This window comes from Cebus imitator, unplaced genomic scaffold (genome assembly GCF_001604975.1).
Source record: "Cebus imitator isolate Cc_AM_T3 unplaced genomic scaffold, Cebus_imitator-1.0 Scaffold801, whole genome shotgun sequence".
NCBI lineage: Eukaryota > Metazoa > Chordata > Mammalia > Primates > Cebidae > Cebus > Cebus imitator.
In genome coordinates, this window is record NW_016108116.1 from 463,252 (window position 1) to 483,023 (window position 19,772).

A 19,772-nucleotide genomic window follows, 5' to 3' on the forward strand; every position below is an offset into this window, starting at 1 on the left:
TAACTTCTGCCTCCTGGTTCAAGCTGTTCTCCTGCCTCAGCCTCCTGAGTAGCTAGAATTAAAGGTGTACACCACCACGGCCAGCTAATTTTTTGTATTTTTAGTGGAGACTAGAGACAGGATTTCACCATGTTGGCCAGGCTGGTCTTGAACTCCTAACCTCAAGTGATCCACCTGCCTCGGCCTTCCAAAACCCTGGGATTACAGGTGTGAGTCACCATGCTGGGCCTCAGGGTCTTTTTGATCCCTAAATTTTAAGAATTAATTTACAGGATTTGACAAAATCTTTTTTTAGTTCAATGAACTTATAAGATTTTCCACCTTTATTTTTAATGCACCCCCCACCTGCTCTACTTAGCCCTCATGTTGACTTCTCTTAATATTTGCAATTTGACTTTAGCTCAATGTGACACTTCTCTGGCTTTCTGGCAATCAAAGTGAGATGCTACTCTTGGTTCACATAAAAAAACATTCCTTCAACCCCAGGCGCATCTCAGTCTCACCATTTAGGCCAAGACATGTGACCCCATTGAGGTCGTAACTTCTGTGTGCTGATGTCAAGGTCATGTAGTTACAAAATTAATACATATTTACTTCTTTGGGTGTATCTATTAATAACTCCAGCAACACTACTCATTTTCTGCCTTTTTCTTTTTCCTAAAATTCTCATTTTGCACATTCCAACATCTCGTTGACAAAATTCCCAGCCACACCTCTGTTCCATTATCTCATATATTTAAACACCTTCAGCTTCCGTCTCTCTCCCTGGATTTTCAGTCACTGAGTTATACTTCTTCCCAGGCCTACATCTCCTTCCTACCTCTTTTGATTCTGCTTCTCCTCTGCCTAGTTTCTGTGTCTCTGCCTCTTGATTTCTTATTTCTTAGCACCCCAGAAACAGTCCAGCAAAACAAGCTAGTGGTTTTCTTTCATACACTGGAAATTCCCCAGAAATATTAATGTCCTCTCAGATTTCACAGGAAAAGCCCATTTTAGCACTGATACCCTCTTCGAGTTCGAGGTTGAATTTCAGGGTCTCAAACCAACACAACCTGTATCATTCTCTCCCTCTCACTACAACATAAAACTCTCCCCTTCCCTTCCATTAGTGCAGTGGGGTCAGATCCACTATGTTTTCCTGGTGCAGAGCTAAGGTTTGGCTCCTGAGCTGGGTGGTACTGGCCAAGGAGCTGAGGAGAGAGAGTGTAATGCCCAGCGAGATGCCAGTGGTAAAGAAGACAAGAAGCTTTATTTTTTGAAGTCAGACACAAGCACTGCCAATCCTTGGCAGGTACAGGGATAGGGAAACATGTGACATCCCAGACGTAAAATAGGAAGTGCCTTCTGGGGAGAGCTCAGATCCTGCACAGGAAAATCCCTAGCTCAGCCTGTGAAAGCCAGAAGAGGGTATCTGGGAAAGCGTGCATCAGCGTGGGGCTGCTCCTCGTCCCTTGGGATTCTTGTTTCCTCCAAAATCGCTTATCTCGGCCTCAGGAACTGGATCAGCAACAGCCCCCAGAATGGTGGCCGCAGCCGGAACCCCCGCCTTGCTGACCACTGCCCCTGTCACAGGAGTTGGAGCGCTGGCGCCGGCATCGGTGGTGGCGCCTGTGGTGGCTCAAGCAGCAGCCGCCCTCGGAGCTGGAGCCACAGCCCCCGGAGACTGGGGCACAGCCAGAGGAAGCTGGAGGCAGACACTGTGCTGGGCTCTTTGGGGGGCACTTGGGTGAGGGGCACTTGGGTGGGGGCTGGCACTGCTGCTGGTTCTGCTGGCAGGACATCTTGGCAGGAGTTGAGTTTTCCTGGACACAACAAAGCCACTTGTTAGTTCAGAATCTATGGACCAAGGTCTCTAAGAACAGCTCCCCCTGAGGCCAGAGCTGCAGGAGTGTGAGGGAGGCTGATGTGGGTTCCTGGGACAGGCCAGATGCCTCTCACTCTGCTCTCCACGTGGGACAGATTGCTGTCAGTCTAAGTGGGCATCCATGTTTCTAGTTCTCTAAAGAACCCCTAGGACATACACCCTTTTGGGAAGAAGAATTCTGGAGAATGGATATTACAGGAAATGTGCCAGTCTGAGTAGAAAGAGGGTGGGAGGGAACCGTGAGCCCTGTGGCCTTTGCAAGTCATGGAATTGCTGTCAGGTCCTGCAGGGTCTTCCTCCTGGCCCCCTTCCCCCAGTGCTGCCCTCTCCCAGCCCTGTCTCTGGGTCTTTGTTTCAAACCTCTCTGTTTCCATCTCTTCTGCTATGGTCTTAGCTTTCTGCTCTAATATCCCAGATCCAGCCCTGTCCCCTGCTGGACACTTACCGGGTGCAGAGGAGGCAGGAGAAGGCTGTTCCCGAGGAGACTGCAGATGTGGAACCCAGGGCAGGAGTGCTTTTATCCTGTGCAGGGTGTGTGATGCACAGCCTGGGCACGCTGCAGCTTTCACAACTAGGGGAGGTGACGGCCAGGCACACCCTTGGGACTATCCATTCATCACGTTCCTGTGCGCTCACCAAGATGCCTGACAAGAAGGAACCAGGAAGGTCTGATGCCTGATTACCTTCATCTCATTCAGGTCCACTGGGGGTGGCAATCCTGCCTTTCATATAGCAATTATTTTGTATCACCACCCATTAGTAGTCACTCCTCATTCCACATTGCCCCTCTGGCAACCACTAATTGATTTTTTTGCCTGTATAGACTTGCCTACTCTGGACACTTCGTATAAATAAAATTATATAATATATGACGTTTTGCATTAGTTCTTTCACATAATCTATTGTTTAAGATTTATCCATGTTGTAGTATGTATCAGAACTCCATTCCTCTTTACGGTTGAGTAACATTTCACTTCATGAATATATCACATTTTATTTATTCATTCATCAAATGATGGACATTTGAGTTATCTCCAGTTTTTGGTTATCGTGAATAATGCAGCTATGAACTTAATCTTCATTCTTTCCTTCCTCCTACTTTATGTTTAGTTTCCTCTTTTGTTCAGTGTTTCAAGGCAGAAAGTTAGGTTGTTGATTTGAGATTTTTGTTTCTTCCTTAATGTAGGCATTTGCAGCCATATATTTCCCTCTGAGCATTTTGTTTGCTGTATCCCATAATTTCTGGTATGTTTTATTTTTATATTCAGTCATCTCAAAATATTTTCTAATTTCCTTTGTGATTTCTTCCTGGACTCATTAGTTGATTAAGACATTCCTACATTTTCTATTTTCCTTCTGTCACTCTTTTCTAGTTTCATTCTACTGTGGTTATGAATGATACTTTGTATGATTTTAGTGTTTTAAAATTTAATGACACTACTTTTATGACATGGTCTACTCTGCAGAATGTTCCATGTGCAATTGAGAAAAATGTATATTCTGCTATTGTAGTTGGAATGCTCATCAAGATGTCTGTTAGATCTAATTGGTTTATAGTATTGTCAAAGTCTTCAGGTTTTTTGTTGATTTTCTTCCTAGTTGTTCTTCCATTAATAAAAGTGGAGTATGAAAACTTCAACTATTATTGTTAAATTATTTATGAGTTGACTACTTCTCCCTTCAATTTTGTTAGTCCTTGCTACATGTAATTTGGGACTCCATTGTTAGCTTTATATGTATGTATAATAATTATTTCTTTAATGGATGGATCCTTTTATCATTATAAAATGTCCTCTTTGTCTCTACTACTAATTTCATTTTAAAGTCTTTTATTTAATATTAGTATAGCCACTCCAGACCTCTTGATTACCATTGCATGGCATATGTTTTTCTACCTTTTTACTTTGGATCTGTCTTGTCTTTGAGCCTAAAGTGGGTGTCTTATAGACAGCATATAGTTAGTTCATGCTATTTTATCCATTTTGGCAGTCTTCACATTTTGATTGGAGTATTTAATCTATTTACAATTAATGTAATTACTACTAAGGTAGAAATTATGTCTACCATTTGCTATTTATTTTCTATATATTTTATATCTTTCTTTGTTCCTCTTTTTCTTCACTATGGCTTTATTTGTTGAACAGGCATTTTCTAGTGTACTCTTTTAATTTTCATCTTATATATTTTGCTATATTTTTTAAGTTATTTTCTTAGCAGTTTCCTCAGGAGTTGTTATTAACATCTTAACTTATAGTGATATAACAGTTCAAGACCAACTTAATTTCAATAGTATGCAAGACTTTGCTCCTATGTTGGTTTGTTCCCTCCCCTTTCTGTATGCTGTTATTGTCATATATATCTTTACATTAGAAGGCCATCAGTGCAGCTCTGTAAGTATTTTTATGCAGTTGTCTTTCAAATCAGATTGGAGAAAAAGAGACTTGAAAGCAGAAAATACATTTATACCATCTTTTATATTTATCCATGTAGTTAACTTTACCAATACTCTATTTCTTCATAAAAATTTGAAATACTGTCTAGTGTTATTTCATTTCAGACTGAAGAAATTCCTTTAGAATTTTTTGTAGGGCAGCATTTCTAGAAATAAAGTTTCACAATTTTTGTTCATCTGAGAATGTCTTAATTTTTGGAGAATGGTTTTGCTGGATATAGAACTCTTGGTTTACTTTTTTTCCCCAGCACTTTGAATATGTTATCTGATTGCCTTCTGTCCTCCATGGTATCTGATGCGAAACCAGCTGTTAATGTTATTGACATTCTTTTTGGTATTTGATGAGTCTTTTTTCTTTTGCTGTTTTAAAAATTATCTCTTTGTCTTTTGACATTTATACTATGATGTGTTTAGGTGTGGACCTCTTTGACTATATCCTACTAGGAGCTTGTTGATCTTCTTAGATGCGGAGATTAATATTTTTCATCAAATTTGATAAGTAATTAACTATTATGCCTTCAAATATTCTTTCTGTCTTTTTATTTCTCTCATCTCTATCTGGGATTCTTATTGTAAATACATTGGTGTGTTTGATGGTTCCCCACAGATCTCTGTGGCTCTGTTAATTTTTATTCAATTTTATTTATTTCTGTTCCTCAGGTTGGATAATTACAATTGACCTATCTTCAAGTTCACTGATTTGTTCTTCTAGTTAAAACCTGCTGTTGCGCCCTTCTGGTCAATTTTAAATTTCAGTTATTGTATTTTTCAAGCCTCAAATTTCTATTTGGTTGTTTTAAGAACTTTTTTAATTTCTTTATTGCTATTCTGTATTTGGCAAGACAATATTTTTAGGCTTTCTTTTAATTCTTAATACATAGTTTATTTTGGTACTTTAAACGCATTTAAAATAGTTGGCTTTTATCTTTGTCTAGTAAGTCCAATGTTTAAACTTCCTCGGGGTCATTCTGTCTTGACTACCTCCATGGACTCTACCCCTGTGTAGGCCATATTTTTTTGTTTACTTGTAGCTCTCTCTCTCTCTTTTTTTTTTGGCTAATAATTGGACATTTAAGGCCAGTTGCATTGGCTCACACCTATATTCCCAGCCCTTTGGGAGACTGAGGAGAGAGGATTGCCTGAGATCAGGAGTTTGAGACCAGTCTGGCCAAATGATACCTTGTCTATACCAAAAATACAAAAAATTAGCTGGGCATGGTGGTGCGTGCCTGTGGTCCCAGCTACTTGGGAGGCTGAGGCACAAAAATTGTTTGAGCCTGGGAGGTGGAAGTTGTAGTGAACCAAGATCACACCACTGCACTCTAGCCTAGGTGACAGAGTGAGACTCCATCTCAAAAAAAAAAAAGGGGGGGGGGGACATTTAAAACAATATAAAATCCTGGAAATCAGATTTTCCAACCTCTCTCTGGAGTTTGTTGCTATTTGTTTTCACTGTTCATTTGCTTCATAACTTTTCCTGAACCAAATTTGTAAAATCTGTGGTCATTGAACTCTCTACTCGGTTAGCTTGGTGGACAGAGATTTGCTTAAGTGCCTTGAGTTAATATCTTTCAACCTTTGCTGAGGACCTCTGTGTGTATGTCAGGACATGTTTTCAAGACTTCAGAAGACAGTTTACAAATCTGTTTTAGGTTTCATTTCCTGCTTGTATGGAACTTCAAAATCAGTCAAAGTTGAGATATTGGTATCTTCACAGGTCTTTCCTGAGCATGCACATAGCCCTGTAAGTCCACATAGTTTCTTAGATTTCCAGAAATATGTCATAGATTTTTAAAACTCTCTGAGAATCTCATTCTTCAGATTTTTCATCTAAGTTTTTGGTCAACTTCGGGATTGCCCAGCTATTATCACCATCACAGGCAGGTGTGATGCTAAACAATTTTTACTGATTGTTTTCAGCAAATACCCTGGGATAAAACCTGTTTGCAGTGAGCGAGCTCTGAGTCAGTTGGAGTAAAAACAAGCTCTGCTGGTTGGGATTTCTAGGGGAAATGGGAATGTGATTTTCATTATGTGCCATATAGGTCCGATAATGACATTTCTCTAGGGATGGGGTTTTTGGATAGTTTTAGATATGTTCTGTTACCTCCATGTACTACTAGGATTTTAGATTTTAAGAATATGATGGCATTGGGAACAGGGAGATGACAATAGGGCAAGTTAGAATATCATGAAGCTTACTGCTCTTACCCATGTTCGGCTGCTTTTCTTAAATGAACGCTCTAATATTTTGCAAGCCTTTGGTAAATCTCCAGAGTTTTGCAAAAGTTGATTTTCACAATTTTTCATTTTCAAGGTGCTTTTACGGAGGAGCAGATTTTTGGAGATCCTTGCTCAATCATTTCCACCTTTGTCTTCTTAAGTGAAAATATGTGTCCCTAGTTTGTCATCTGGGTCACAAACTTCTCATCCAATAAGCATTATTATTTTGAGATTTACAGCTCTTCTTATCACCACAGCGATGCTTCCATATAATATCCAGGTCATATATGAGACAGTACGATTAAGCATTATCTGTTTTATTGAGATTTGACCAAAATAACTGCCAACTTGTAAACAGCAAGCACAAATAGCTCTCCACCTTGTCACAGGGTTGGGAGAAGCCCTGATGCCATCACTCTTCCCCTGTTATAGAGCATGTGATTAGCAAGCTAGCAAAGTTATGAGAAGTTTCCAAAGCTGAATAGAATGCTGTGGATTTCACATGGGGAAGCAGTAGGTTATTACTCTCACCCTCCGCTAGAAGAAAAGTGACAGGAATTTCAAGGGGACAAATTGTAGAACTTATCAATGCCTAAAAAACAAAAATACTTGGCCGGGCTCAGTGGCTCATGCCTATAATCTCACCACTTTGGGAGGCGAAGGTGAGTGGGTCACTTGAGGTCAGGAGTTCGAGACTAGCCTGGCCAAGGTGGTGAAACCCCATCTCTACTAAAAATACAAAAATAAGCTAAGTGTGGTGGCAGGTGCCTATAATCCCAGCTACTCAGGAGGCTGAGGCAGGAGAATCACTTGAACCCGGGAGGCGGAGGTTGCAGTGAGCTGAAATTGCATCACTGCACTCCAGCCTGGGTGACAGAGCAAGATGCCATCTCGAAACAAAACAAAACAATAAAACACCAAAAAATAAATAAATAAAAGAAAACCAGGAAGACTAAAATTTCAGGTCTCAGCTTCATTCATGAACATCCTGAACAGTTCTCTGGCTATTCTGGAGAGTGAAAAAGAATTGGAAAGTGAAAATGGAAAGGAGAATGGGGAAAAGAGAAGCAGCCAGTTCCTCCCTGTTTGAGGTGGCCAGTGTTCATGAGTTTCCCGGAGCCAGTAGACAGTCTGGAGAGCAGCTAGGCACAGCCGTCCGGCCACAGTCCTGCTAGGAAGGTGGCTAACAAGGCAAGAGGCCTGTACCGATGGGTTTGAGAGTGTAGGGGAGTGTTTAAAGTGGACAAATTTTTCACATCAGGGTCACTGTGCTAAAGCTTCCTTAAAGAAATGTCATTTGTCTGGTGAGAGAGCCTTTATGGGTCAGCACAGAGGGGATGCAGCCACTGAGAGACACTAGCAGTACCAGCCAAATATGAGATGTTTGCTTCATTCCCCTTTTTTATCATTCCAGCCTCAAAACAGTGCTGAATAAAGAGAACCCACAGGGGAGAGGAGGAGGTGGACAATGAATGATGGAGCTGACCATGTCTCTTTTCCACACACTCGATGTGTGTTTTCCACACAGTCCTTTAGGAGACAGTTGGGCTGTGCTGGGTTAGAGAGGGAGGAATTAATATTCTTATTCTGAGTTACAACCAACTAGACAGGATGGAATGCTCCCTGAGCACCTGAAAATGGTTAGAAGGGACTGAAACACACTTGAGATTTTTTATTATTGTGAATGTACTTATTTATATAAATTTATATAACTCTTTTGAGGAAATTATTGTTTTCTATTGCTGTATTGGCTGAGATACAATATTTTAGTTTGTGAACAAATGCAATTCACTGACTCCTGGATAACCATTCTTTATCAGTACAAACAGTTGAACTGAAAACTATAACTCTAGAGGCAATGGTTTTCTACAGCATCATGCCTTCTTAAGTTGAAAGAATTCTACAAGACAGACACACACTTGAGATATTATCAAAGGAGAGTCAGTATAACATAGTAGAAGACAGAGACTGGAGGAAAAAGAAATCCCTATATGTATCTGACACTGTGTTCTGACTACTTAATAAACTTGTTAAGAGGCCCTTGGAAGATTTTCCTGCCAAGGATCTCTCCTGGTTCTTCCTTTCTTTCCAATATCAGTCAACAAATAACCAATACTGAATTTCATAAATTGCATAATATTTTTAAAACTGCATTTAGGAAAACATTCCTTCTTGGAGCTAATCATCACTAAAATCAGGGCTTTGTTGTAAAAAACATAAAAGACTTCAGATGTCAACAATAAAAGTTTTATCTCCAAACTCCATGTCACCATCAAACCCTTCAGTTTCTGTGAGCCATCTTGGATGGTCTGTAACATGATCTCCTTTCTTTACTCCTGAGCTAGGCTCCCACTTTCAGTATAGGTCATGGTGGGCGTGGAGTGCTAAGGAATGGGTAGGACCTCCAATCATCCATAGGGGTTTGAATTGCTGAGAATGATGGAAGGGAGGCAGATAAAGTTGAATAAAGTTTTGCTATTTCACAAAATCATATATAGAAACCAGGAGATGGGGGTGGGGAAGGTAGAGAAAAGATGGATGCCAGGAGATCAGAGAGGGTGAAATTTCTGGAGAAGAAAGAGAATCCTCTACCTCAGAAGTTCTCAGCTTTGGCTGCACATTGGTGTCATCTGGGAAGGTTTAAAAAAAATACAAAACTCCAAGTTCCACCCCTCAAGACACTGGTTGACTTGGCCTAGGCATCAGGCTTTTAGTATCTCCCAGGTGGTTCTGAGGCACAGTCAAGTTTGAGAGGATCAGATCACATGAGGTGGAAGAGAAAGAATTGGAGGTTGGAGAATGAGCTCACCTGTGGGCTTACATACATATGTACCTGCTGTCCACAGAATAAACAAAAAATTCTTTGGCAGACAATACTAGTCTCTCCCTTGTCAGAAACTGGCTAATTTTTCTAGTCTCAACTTCTACTTCCCCTCCTAAAAATCTCACCTTTACTTCCTTACCTGTCTTTGTCACACCAGGGGTCCAACACTTTTGCCTGGGCCTGAGCTGGGGGGCACTTAGTGACTAATGCTTGGTGCTCTGAGAGTATCTGTCTGAACACCTTGGGGAAAGAGGCAGGTGTCTCAGGGAGTTCTAGTTCATAGACGGTCTGGACAGGATCTGGTCACCAGGTTCTATGTTGCTTGCTTATAAGCTGCAGAGTCCTGGTCGTAGGGAGGGGAAAAGGGGAGAGTAAGTTTTTCTAAAAGAAGGATCTGGGATGCCCCAAGACTGTCCAAGGACCTATTTCTTAAGCTTGTTGTTGGTGGTGTGTTTTCTTCTCTTTCTCCCCTCCTCTCTTGCTCTCTCCCTCTCTTCTTTAATTTCTTTTATGCTCTAAAATACAGACGGATATTACACAGTGGGCATGGTGATAGATACACAATCCATTGGATGGTGGATGCACCTAATCATAATGAATGAGATGTGGTTCTGGTTGAGTAGCTCACTGTGCAGCAGAGCAGACACACAGCTGATCAAATGACTAGGACCAAAGATGATGAAAGCTACATAAAACATGTGTTGAGTCCTCAGGCTTAGGCAAGAGCATTTGGGCATCAGTCTCCTGTCATCTCAGTGTGCCCAGAGATTTTCATTCAGTATCACTTGAGAGTAGTTGAGGTGAGGTCAGCAGCCTGTAGGAGCTGAAGATGGGCATGGAGCAGGAACAAAGGGATGAGGATTCTGACACCCCCATGGAGCCTCTGCTCAGGGAGACACAGAGAAACTCATGAAATCTAGGAGGCAGAGGTGTCCCTGCAGAGGGAAGAGTGATGGACAAAATTCCTGTCTGAGGATAGAATGTGGTAGATAGAAGCAGCCAGAATAATATGTTCCTTAAGAACACAGGTTGGGGAGTTAGATATTTCTGGCTTTGTTTTCTTATTTCTTCAGGTGATAGTTGTCATAAGGTAAAGGCGTTTGAAGAGAGAAGAAATTACAATGGAATGAAAGCACAGTGGACCACGGATATTAGAGCTGCAACCAGAGATGGAGATAAGAAACTAACCTACATGTGACACACAATGTGTCAGTAAGCCACTCACTTTGTAAGTTTCTGAGTTGCAGGCATGGGTCAGAGAAGAAGGTGATTCATCCAGGCTGGGATAGCCAAGGAGAATTTAGCTGAGAGGTAAATTATAATTAATTAAAGGTGAATAATTACAGATACATGTGGTAGTGTTATTACGTATACCTGACATAATGCAATTGATGTGTGACTAACGCTTGTAAAAACCACATTTGAATCAGCCCTGTAGAATCTTTCTATTGCATCTTATTATAACACTAAAGATTCATTTTATTATGAAATATAAGCACAATTAAGAATAAGACAATTTTTTTTTTTTTGAGACAGAGTCTCGCTGTGTCACCAGGCGCCAGGCTGGGGTGCAGTGGCGTGATCTCGGCTCACTGCAACCTCCTCCTCCTGGGTTCAAGCGATTCTCCTGCCTCAGCCTCCCAAGTAGCAGGATTACAGGCGCGCACCACCACACCCAGCTAATTTTTGTATTTTTTAGTAGAGATGGGGTTTCAACATGGTTTCGATCTCTTGAACTCGTGATCTGCCGGCCTCGTCCTCCCAAAGTGCTGGGATTACAGGCATGAGCCACCGCGCCCGGCCAGACAAATCCTTTTATATCACACATGTGATATAATTAAAGATACGTGTGTGATATAAAAGTTTTTTGTTTTATATCACACAAAAAAAGTTTTTTTTTTGTTTTTGTTTTTTGGGTTTTGTTTTGTTTTGTTTTGTTTTGTTTTCTGCCAGGCACAGTGGCTCATGCCTGTAATGCCAGCACTTTGGGAGGCTGAGGTGGGAAGATCATCTGGGGTCAGGAGTTCAAGACCAGCCTGGCCATTGTGGTGAAACGCCATGTCTACTAAAAATATAAAAACTGTACTTGGGAGGTTGAGGCAGGAGAATCGCTTGAACCTGGGAGGTAGAGTTTGCAGTGAGCTGAGATTGAAACATTGCACTCCAGCCTGAGCAACAAGAGTGAAACTCTGTCTCAAAAAAGTGTTTTTCTTTTTTTCTTTTTTCTTTTTTTTTTTTTCAGAAAAAATAGACCAATGATACAGAATAGAAAGCTAAATGACTCCTAGTCAATAATTGGAGCTGGAATAACTGGCTAGACATACCCAGAAGATTGAAACTGGACCCCTTCCTTACACCATATACAAAAATCAGTTTAAGATGGATTAAAGTCTTAAATGTAAAATCCAAAACTATAAAAACCCTGGAAGACAACCTAGGCAATACCATTCTGGACATAGAAAAGGGCAAAGATTTTATGACAAAGACACCAAAATCAATTGCAAAAATTGACAAATGGGATCTAATTAAACTATAGAGCTTCTGCACAGCAAAAGAAACTATCAGCAGAGTAAACATACAACCTACAGGATGGGAGAAAATATTTGCAAACTATGCATCTGACAAAAGTCTAATATCCAGCATATATAAAGAACTTAAACAAATCTACAAGAAAAAACAAATAAACCTCCATTAAAAAGTGAGCAAAGGACATGAACAGACACTTTTCAAAAGAAGAGGTGAAGCATATTTTTAAAAAAAACTCAACATCCCGCTGATCATTAGAGAAATTCACATCAAAACCACAATGAGGTATCATCTCACACCAGTCAGAATGGCTATCATTAAAAAGTCAAAAAATAGCAAGTGCTGGTGAGGTTTCAGAGAAAAAGGAATGCTTATATATTGTTGATGAGAGTGTAATTAGTTCGATTGCTGTGGAAGACAGTGTGGCTATTCCTAAAAGGCTTAAGGAGAGAAATACCATTCAACACAGCAATCCCATTACTAGGTATATACCCAAAAGAATATAAATAATTCTATCATAAAGACACATGCACACATATGTTCATTGCAGTACTATTCACAATCGCAAAAACATGGAATCAACCTAAATGCTCATCAGTGATAGACTGGATAAAGAAAATGTGATACATATACATCATGGAATACTATGCAGCCATAAAAATAATGAGATCATGTCCTTTGCAGGGACATAAATGGGGCTGGAGGCCATTATCCTTAGCAAAGCAACACAAGAAAGAAAAACCAAATACTGCATGTTGTCATTTGTAAGTGAAAGGTAAATAATGAGAACACACGGACACACAGAGGGAACAACAGACACAGGGACATACCAGAGAAGGGGGTAGAAGGAGGGGTAGGACCAGGGAAAATGACTAATGGGTACTAGGCTTAATACCTGGGTGACAAACTAATATGTACAACAAATCCTCATGACACATGTTTACCTGTATAACAAAACTGCACATGTGCCCCTGAACTTCAAATGAAAGTTAAAAAAAAAATGGCTTTTGAGAAAATATTATTATTATTATAAATGTGGCTGTTTATCCTGCTACAGAAAAGCCTTTAGCTGTGGCTGCCAACTTTGAGATAAGGTCTAATATGAAGAAAATGAGAGTACCTTCATATGTCTGGTGCAAACATTATTTTTTCCACTGGCAAGGGTCTGAGAACATAGGCCACCTTGTGCACTAACATTTTTTCCATCACCACCGGTAACTCATCCTTTATTCTTACTTGATTGCTGCCTGTAGTATAAAAGTAAGATGTTACTACATGAGCTTTTTGTAGCAGCAAAGCCAGTATATTTAATCATCAATGTTCTTCTCAGGCTAGTGTCTTTCATTGTGTTTATTAAAGCTACACTGCTGGCCGGGCACGGTGGCTCACGCCTATAATCCCAGCACTGCGGGAGGCCGAGGCAGGTGGATCACGAGGTCAGGAGATCGAGACCATCCTGGTCAACATGGTGAAACCCTGTCTCTACTAAAAATGCAAAAATTAGCTGAGCATGGTGTCGTGTGCTTATAGTCCCAGCTACTCGGGAGGCTGAGGCAGGAGAATTGCTTGAACCCGGGAGGCGGAGATTGTGGTGAGCCAAGATTGCACTCCAGCCTGGGTAACAAGAACTAAACTCTGTCTCAAAAAAAAAAAAAAAAAAAAAAAAAAAAAAAAAAGCTACACTGCCGCGCCTTCAATCCAAGCATATGGAAAACCAACTGGATAGAGGGATGTTGATACCTTACCTTGCTCTTTTACAAGAAAATTAGAGTACTGTCTTGAATGGACCCAACAGAATGGAAATTCCCTGAAAACATCTTATTCTTTCATTTTCTCTAATGTATCTCCAGTACCTATAGTGGTGTCTGCATATAGTAGATGTTGAATAAACACTTTTTAAATAAAAAATTATTAATTATTAATTTTTGGTTCCTAGACTTGGTCAAAGTGGTCTTTATAAGTTGACATGTTGGGGTCCACTTTTAGGGGAAACGTCACAAACTGCACACATCTGTCTTTGTCCTGGTATTGCAGGTTCAAACTCCTTAAGTTGGTCCAACTCCTATTTCTTCTCCCTCCTTGAGTGGACTCACAGTGTATGTAAGAATTGGCAGACAGTTTGACATCAGGAGCTTGACCTTGATAGGTGCTTTGAGCTTCCAATCCTCTTTCCGTAGAAAAGGTGGTATGCTTTATTTCTTCAAAGTCTGGGTTGGGTCCTTTCTCTTGCAGCCAATATGCAGTTAGGAATGTGTCTCATGAATTCTAGCCCCATTCCAAACAGTGGTCCTCAGCGTCTGGACTAGTGGAGTGGTTCTGGCTAGATTTGTGTGTTCCTTGGTGTGGGGTCCATGTGGCAAGGCCTCACACACAGGGTAGCAACTCCAACCTCTCAGCTGACATTATGCATTCTCAATATTTTTTGAGACATATTTGAATCATGACTTGACACTGTTTCTGTCCCATGGTGGAGCATTACCCAAGACTGTCTCCAGTTTTGAGTAACAAGTAGCTTGTGGTGATAAGTCAAACAGGAAAGCTGTGGTTCCTACCTTCAGCAGCTGTGATGAGCTGGAGAGGGATCTGAACTGGTTAGAGAATTTCTCACACCAAACGCGTTAAGATCCCTTTTCTTTTTTAAATTCCAGAGATTTTAGAAATCCTGAGTTCTTAGATTTTGGAGTAAAATAAATAGACAGTTCAATATTTTCAAAGAATATTTTCAAAAGAATATTTTTTATTCAATAAACTCCAAATGTGCTCTGTATATTATTTGTTTTTGGCTGTTGGGCCCAGCTCCACACTGATTTCTCCCACATTTTCAATTTGTCATTTAATTCATGTCCTATGATGTTCCTTTGGCTTAAGAACCACCTGAATGGCTTTAATGAACTTTTTCTCTACACTATTTCAACAATCTGGCAGACAGAGTGAGCTTTATCTGTAAAGAGATGATTCACTTAACTTTGGAAGTGTCACACATCCAAAACCTGACAAAGAAAAATTTTTACAAAAGTTTTATTAAAGTTATGATTCACATAGTTGGGCTCTTAGCTCTGCAGCTTTTAAAATATCAAACTAAAAAATGAAGTTAAACAGGCCAAAAAAAGTAAAGTAGAAAAGACTAATTGCTTCTAAAGATCTCTTGAGAAGCCTCCAGGAAGGGACAGGTGGCATCAGCCAGGATCATGGACTTACTGGCTGTGTGACCTGGGTCTTGTGCAGAGCTGTTGGACCAAGAATTTTCCTGTTTGCAAAATATGGTTATTAAGAGCACTGGATTATGGAGTTAGAAAATTAAATGAGTTCATAGGAGTCACTTAAGGGTTTTCTAGCACCTAATAAGCAAATACGTTTTTGATCTTACAATTATACTAATTTATAAGCCTAACAATACTTCTCATTTTCTCTCTTTCTTTTTCTTAATGGTCTCAGTCCACATCCTCCACATTACTACATTCCCGAAGCTCTCAGCTCCATTTCTCCCCTACTCCAGAACCTCTTAGCTTTACTTAATTCTACCCCCTCTACCTTCTCTGTCTGGGAATTTAATTGTGTATGTGAAGTTATCTGTTCTTCCTGAGGCCATCTTTTTCCTCCTCCTCCTCATCCTCCTCCCCTTCCTCCTCCCCCCCTCCTTTTCTTCTTCTTCCTCCTCCTCCTTCTTTTTCTTCTTCTTCTTTTGAGATGGAGTTTTTTTTTTTTTTTTTTGAGACAGGGTTTTATTCTTGTTGCCCAGGCTGGAGTTCAGCGGCACAATCACAGCTTCCTGCAACCTTCACCTTCCAGATTCAAGAGATTCTTCTGCCTCAGCCTCCTGAGTAGCTGGGATTACAGGCATCCACCCCCACACCCAGCTAATTTTTTTGTATTTTTAGGAGAGATGGGGTTTCACCATGACCTCAGGTAATCCACCAGTCTCGGCCTCCCGAAGTACTGGGATTATAGGTGTGAACCACCATGTTTGGCCAAGGCCATCTTTTTCTTTACCCATCTTTTTTTTGGAGATGGAGTCTTGCTCTGTCACCCAGGCTGGAGTGCAGTGTTTTGATCTCAGCTCACTGCAACCTCTGCCTCCGTGGTTCAAGCAATTCTCTGCCTCCCAAGTAGCTAGGATTAAAGGCACCTGCCACCACACCCAGCTAATTTTTGTATTTTTGGTAGAGATGGGGTTTCACCATGTTGGCCAGGCTGGTCTTGAACTCCTGACCTCATGATCCACCCGCATTGGCTTCCTAAAGTGCTGGGATTATAGGTGTGAGCCACTGCACCTGGCTTCTTTACCCATCTTTTAATTTTAGTCCAAAGGTTTTCACCCTTGGCATTATTGGCTTTGGGACCAGATAATTCTCCATTGCGGGGCTGTGCTATGCTTGGTAGGAGGCTCAGCTGCACCCCTGGCCTTTACCTGCTAGATGCCAGAAATTCTCTTCCTACCTCTATGTTTTGGCAACCAAAAATGTCCATTAGAGAGTCAAATTTACCCCTTCAGAAGAAATATTAATTCTGCCTATTTTTTGACAATTGCCTGCTACATAGTCACTGCTTTGTAATTGGGCTGTCAGAAACAGCTAGTGGCTCCTCCTAGGAGCCTGGGGAGTCCACTGTGAGAGCAACATTCTTTTCTGATAGTTAGAGGCCTCAGTACAATCCCCTCATCACATCCCGCCTCCTCAACTGCCTCACAATTCCAGCATAAAAAGACTCGACAGACTCCTGAATTTTCCAGGCCTAGAGCTAGAATTCTGCACTTTCTCTGTGGAGGTGTGGGATCTCAGGGGCAGGTGGGAGGGCACACTTTCAGACCCACCTAGGGAGAGACAGAGTGAAATGCCAAGGGAGACGCTGGTGGCGATGAGGACAAGAAGCTTTATTTTTTGACAATGTCAGGCACAAGCACTGCCAATCCTCCACAGGTACAGGGGTAAGGGAATAGGTGACATTTTGGACATAAAACAGGAAGTGCTTTCTGGGGAGAGCTCCGATCCTCCACTGGAAAACCCCCAGCTCAGCCTGTAAAGCGTGCATCAGCGTGGGGCTGCTCCTCGTCCCTTGGGATTCTTGTTTCCTCCAAAATCGCTTATCTCGGCCTCAGGAACTGGATCAGCAACAGCCCCCAGAACGGTGGCCACAGCCGGAACCCCCGCCTTGCTGACCACTGCCCCTGTCACAGGAGTTGGAGCGCTGGCGCCGGCATCGGTGGTGGCGCCTGTGGTGGCTCAAGCAGCAGCCGCCCTCGGAGCTGGAGCCACAGCCCCCGGAGACTGGGGCACAGCCAGAGGAAGCTGGAGGCAGACACTGTGCTGGGCTCTTTGGGGGGCACTTGGGTGAGGGGCACTTGGGTGGGGGCTGGCACTGCTGCTGGTTCTGCTGGCAGGACATCTTGGCAGGAGTTGAGTTTTCCTGGACACAACAAAGCCACTTGTTAGTTCAGAATCTATGGACCAAGGTCTCTAAGAACAGCTCCCCCTGAGGCCAGAGCTGCAGGAGTGTGAGGGAGGCTGATGTGGGTTCCTGGGACAGGCCAGATGCCTCTCACTCTGCTCTCCACGTGGGACAGATTGCTGTCAGTCTAAGTGGGCATCCATGTTTCTAGTTCTCCAAAGAACCCCTAGGACATACACCCTTTTGGGAAGAAGAATTCTGGAGAATGGATATTACAGGAAATGTGCCAGTCTGAGTAGAAAGAGGGTGGGAGGGAACCGTGAGCCCTGTGGCCTTTGCAAGTCATGGAATTGCTGTCAGGTCCTGCAGGGTCTTCCTCCTGGCCCCCTTCCCCCAGTGCTGCCCTCTCCCAGCCCTGTCTCTGGGTCTTTGTTTCAAGCCTCTCTGTTTCCATCTCTTCTGCTATGGCCTTAGCTTTCTGCTCTAATATCCCAGATCCAGCCCTGTCCCCTGCTGGACACTTACCGGGTGCAGAGGAGGCAGGAGAAGGCTGTTCCCGAGGAGACTGCAGATGCGGAACCCAGGGCAGGAGTGCTTTTATCCTGTGCAGGGTGTGTGATGCACAGCCTGGGCATGCTGCAGCTTTCACAACTAGGGGAGGTGACGGCCAGGCACACACCCAAGACTAGGTTTCTAGCTTGGGTACTTCCATAACGTTCAACCAATGCCATTGAACCTGGAAGCAGGATTGGTGTCCACATACCTCTCACCTGGGAGCTGCCACTGCTTCCTTCCTCCTCCCTTCTTCCTTCTTTCAACTCACATGCTATGGAGCAGAGTCTGTCCCTTACAACTTCCTGGGAATGAGTACGACATAATCCTTTCTTGAGTCATGAATGGATAAGTAATAGTCACTTCAACAAATGACGCTGAACAATTGGACATCCATATGTAAAATAAATCATACCTAATACTAGATATAAAAATTAATAGATGGTGATTTAAAAAATTAAACTATAAAACGTCTACAATAAAACATTAAAAAAACTCTGTGACTTTGAGTTATACAAAATTTTTCAGATATGCCAAAAACGCATATCTTTTTATTTTGAATTTACAATTCAAAATAAATATTGGGCTTCATCAAAATTAGAAGCTTCTGCTTTTCAAAAGGCACTGCTAAGAAAGTGCAAAGAAAATTCACACACTTGGAGACAATATTGTAAAACATATATCTGACTAAGACTTGTGTCAAGAACATTTTTTAAATTCTCTAAAATAAGCAATAAAATGGACAATATGGCCAAAATACTTGAAAAGACATTTCAACAAAGAAGATACATGGGTGGCAGGTAAGCACATGAAAAGATACTCGACATAATCAGTCATTAGAGAAATGCAATGTAAAAGCAAAGTGAGATACCACTGTATACATTGGAATGGCTCAAATGAAAAATAAATGACAATATCAATTAATAGGGGGATGTAGAACAACGAGAAGTGCAAGTCGTTGCAGAGAGAAATGCAAAATTACACGGGTTGGCAGTCTCCCCAAAAAATTAAACATACAACTTACAATTTGCCCCAGAAATCCTATTTTAAGATATTTATTCAAGAGAAATAAAGTTGTATATTCACAAAAAAACCTATAGGAATATTTATAGTGGCTTTATTCATAACTGACCTGAAATTGAAGAACCCCAAATGCTCTTCAACTGATGAATAGAGTTTTAAAAATGGCATATCTATGCAATGGAAGGCTACTTAGCAATAAAAAAAGGAATCAACTACTGATTCATAAAACAACAGGTATGAATCTCAAATGCATTATTCTGTGCAAAAGAAGTCAGACTTTACATACTACATATTATATGATTCAAATTATATGACATTCTGGAAAAGGCAAAATTATCAGAACTGAAAATAGGTCAGTGGTTGCCAAGTGTTGGTCTGGGGAAGGGGTTGATTTAATAAGCACATGAGGGAATATTTTGGGGTGATAGAACTGTTGTATATCTTAGTTGTAGTGGGGTTTACAGGACCATATATGTTAGTCAAACTCATAGAATTGGATAATTAAATGGATGATTTTTTGGTATATAATACCTCAAAAATGAAAGTTAAAATAGAAAAAAAAATAACACTTTTTAGAAATAAAAAGTAATGAAATATACAAAAAGGGAAGCAAAGAATGATGAATACAAGATTTAGTATCATGGTTATGTTAGATGAGACAGGCAGGGACATGGGTGAAGGGTGAATTACACAGATGCATATAACTTACTATGAAAGTTACCATTTGCTCTTGGATGATGAACTTTTCTGTGTTTATTATTTAAATAATAGATTAGCAGATAGATACATTAATTAAGAAGGTCAAGCACGGATGAATTGTAAGCATGTAATATGAACAGAGGATATTCGTTAATCCAATTTTGTGCTTCTGAAATCCGATAGTAAGAAAATTAAATGACATAAACTTCACGACAGCTTGGACA

At 41.2% G+C, this 19,772-nt stretch overlaps 2 protein-coding genes across 4 annotated transcripts; both read right to left on the minus strand.

Moving 5' to 3' along the window:
* Window positions 1-1,230: 1,230 nt before the first annotated feature.
* Window positions 1,231-2,395, minus strand: LOC108297440 (late cornified envelope protein 3D-like). 2 transcript variants are annotated; one of them, XM_017520102.2, is made up of 2 exons: window positions 2,310-2,395; window positions 1,231-1,802 (listed from the first exon to the last, which is right to left on the minus strand). In XM_017520102.2, exon 2 carries the CDS (start codon window positions 1,779-1,781, stop codon window positions 1,503-1,505), a length of 279 nt encoding a protein of 92 aa, XP_017375591.1. In that variant the 5' UTR covers window positions 1,782-1,802; window positions 2,310-2,395; the 3' UTR covers window positions 1,231-1,502. The 2 variants fall into 2 exon arrangements, with proteins under 2 accessions (XP_017375591.1, XP_037591342.1); XM_037735414.1 differs by having other exon boundaries at window positions 1,231-1,798; window positions 2,310-2,340.
* Window positions 1,231-17,839, minus strand: LOC108297439 (late cornified envelope protein 3D). Of its 2 annotated transcripts, none has more exons than XM_017520101.2 (3): window positions 17,800-17,839; window positions 16,934-17,292; window positions 1,231-1,483 (listed from the first exon to the last, which is right to left on the minus strand). In XM_017520101.2, exon 2 carries the CDS (start codon window positions 17,269-17,271, stop codon window positions 16,993-16,995), a length of 279 nt encoding a protein of 92 aa, XP_017375590.1. In that variant the 5' UTR covers window positions 17,272-17,292; window positions 17,800-17,839; the 3' UTR covers window positions 1,231-1,483; window positions 16,934-16,992. The 2 variants fall into 2 exon arrangements, with proteins under 2 accessions (XP_017375590.1, XP_037591341.1); XM_037735413.1 differs by having other exon boundaries at window positions 16,934-17,288; window positions 17,800-17,830.
* Between the last annotated feature and the right edge of the window lie 1,933 nt (window positions 17,840-19,772).

Coding starts and splice junctions, on each gene's coding strand:
- LOC108297439 (XM_017520101.2), bottom strand. CDS start 17,271: ATGTCCTGCCAGCAGAACCAGCAGCAGTGCCAGCCCCCACCCAAGTGC.
- LOC108297440 (XM_017520102.2), bottom strand. CDS start 1,781: ATGTCCTGCCAGCAGAACCAGCAGCAGTGCCAGCCCCCACCCAAGTGC.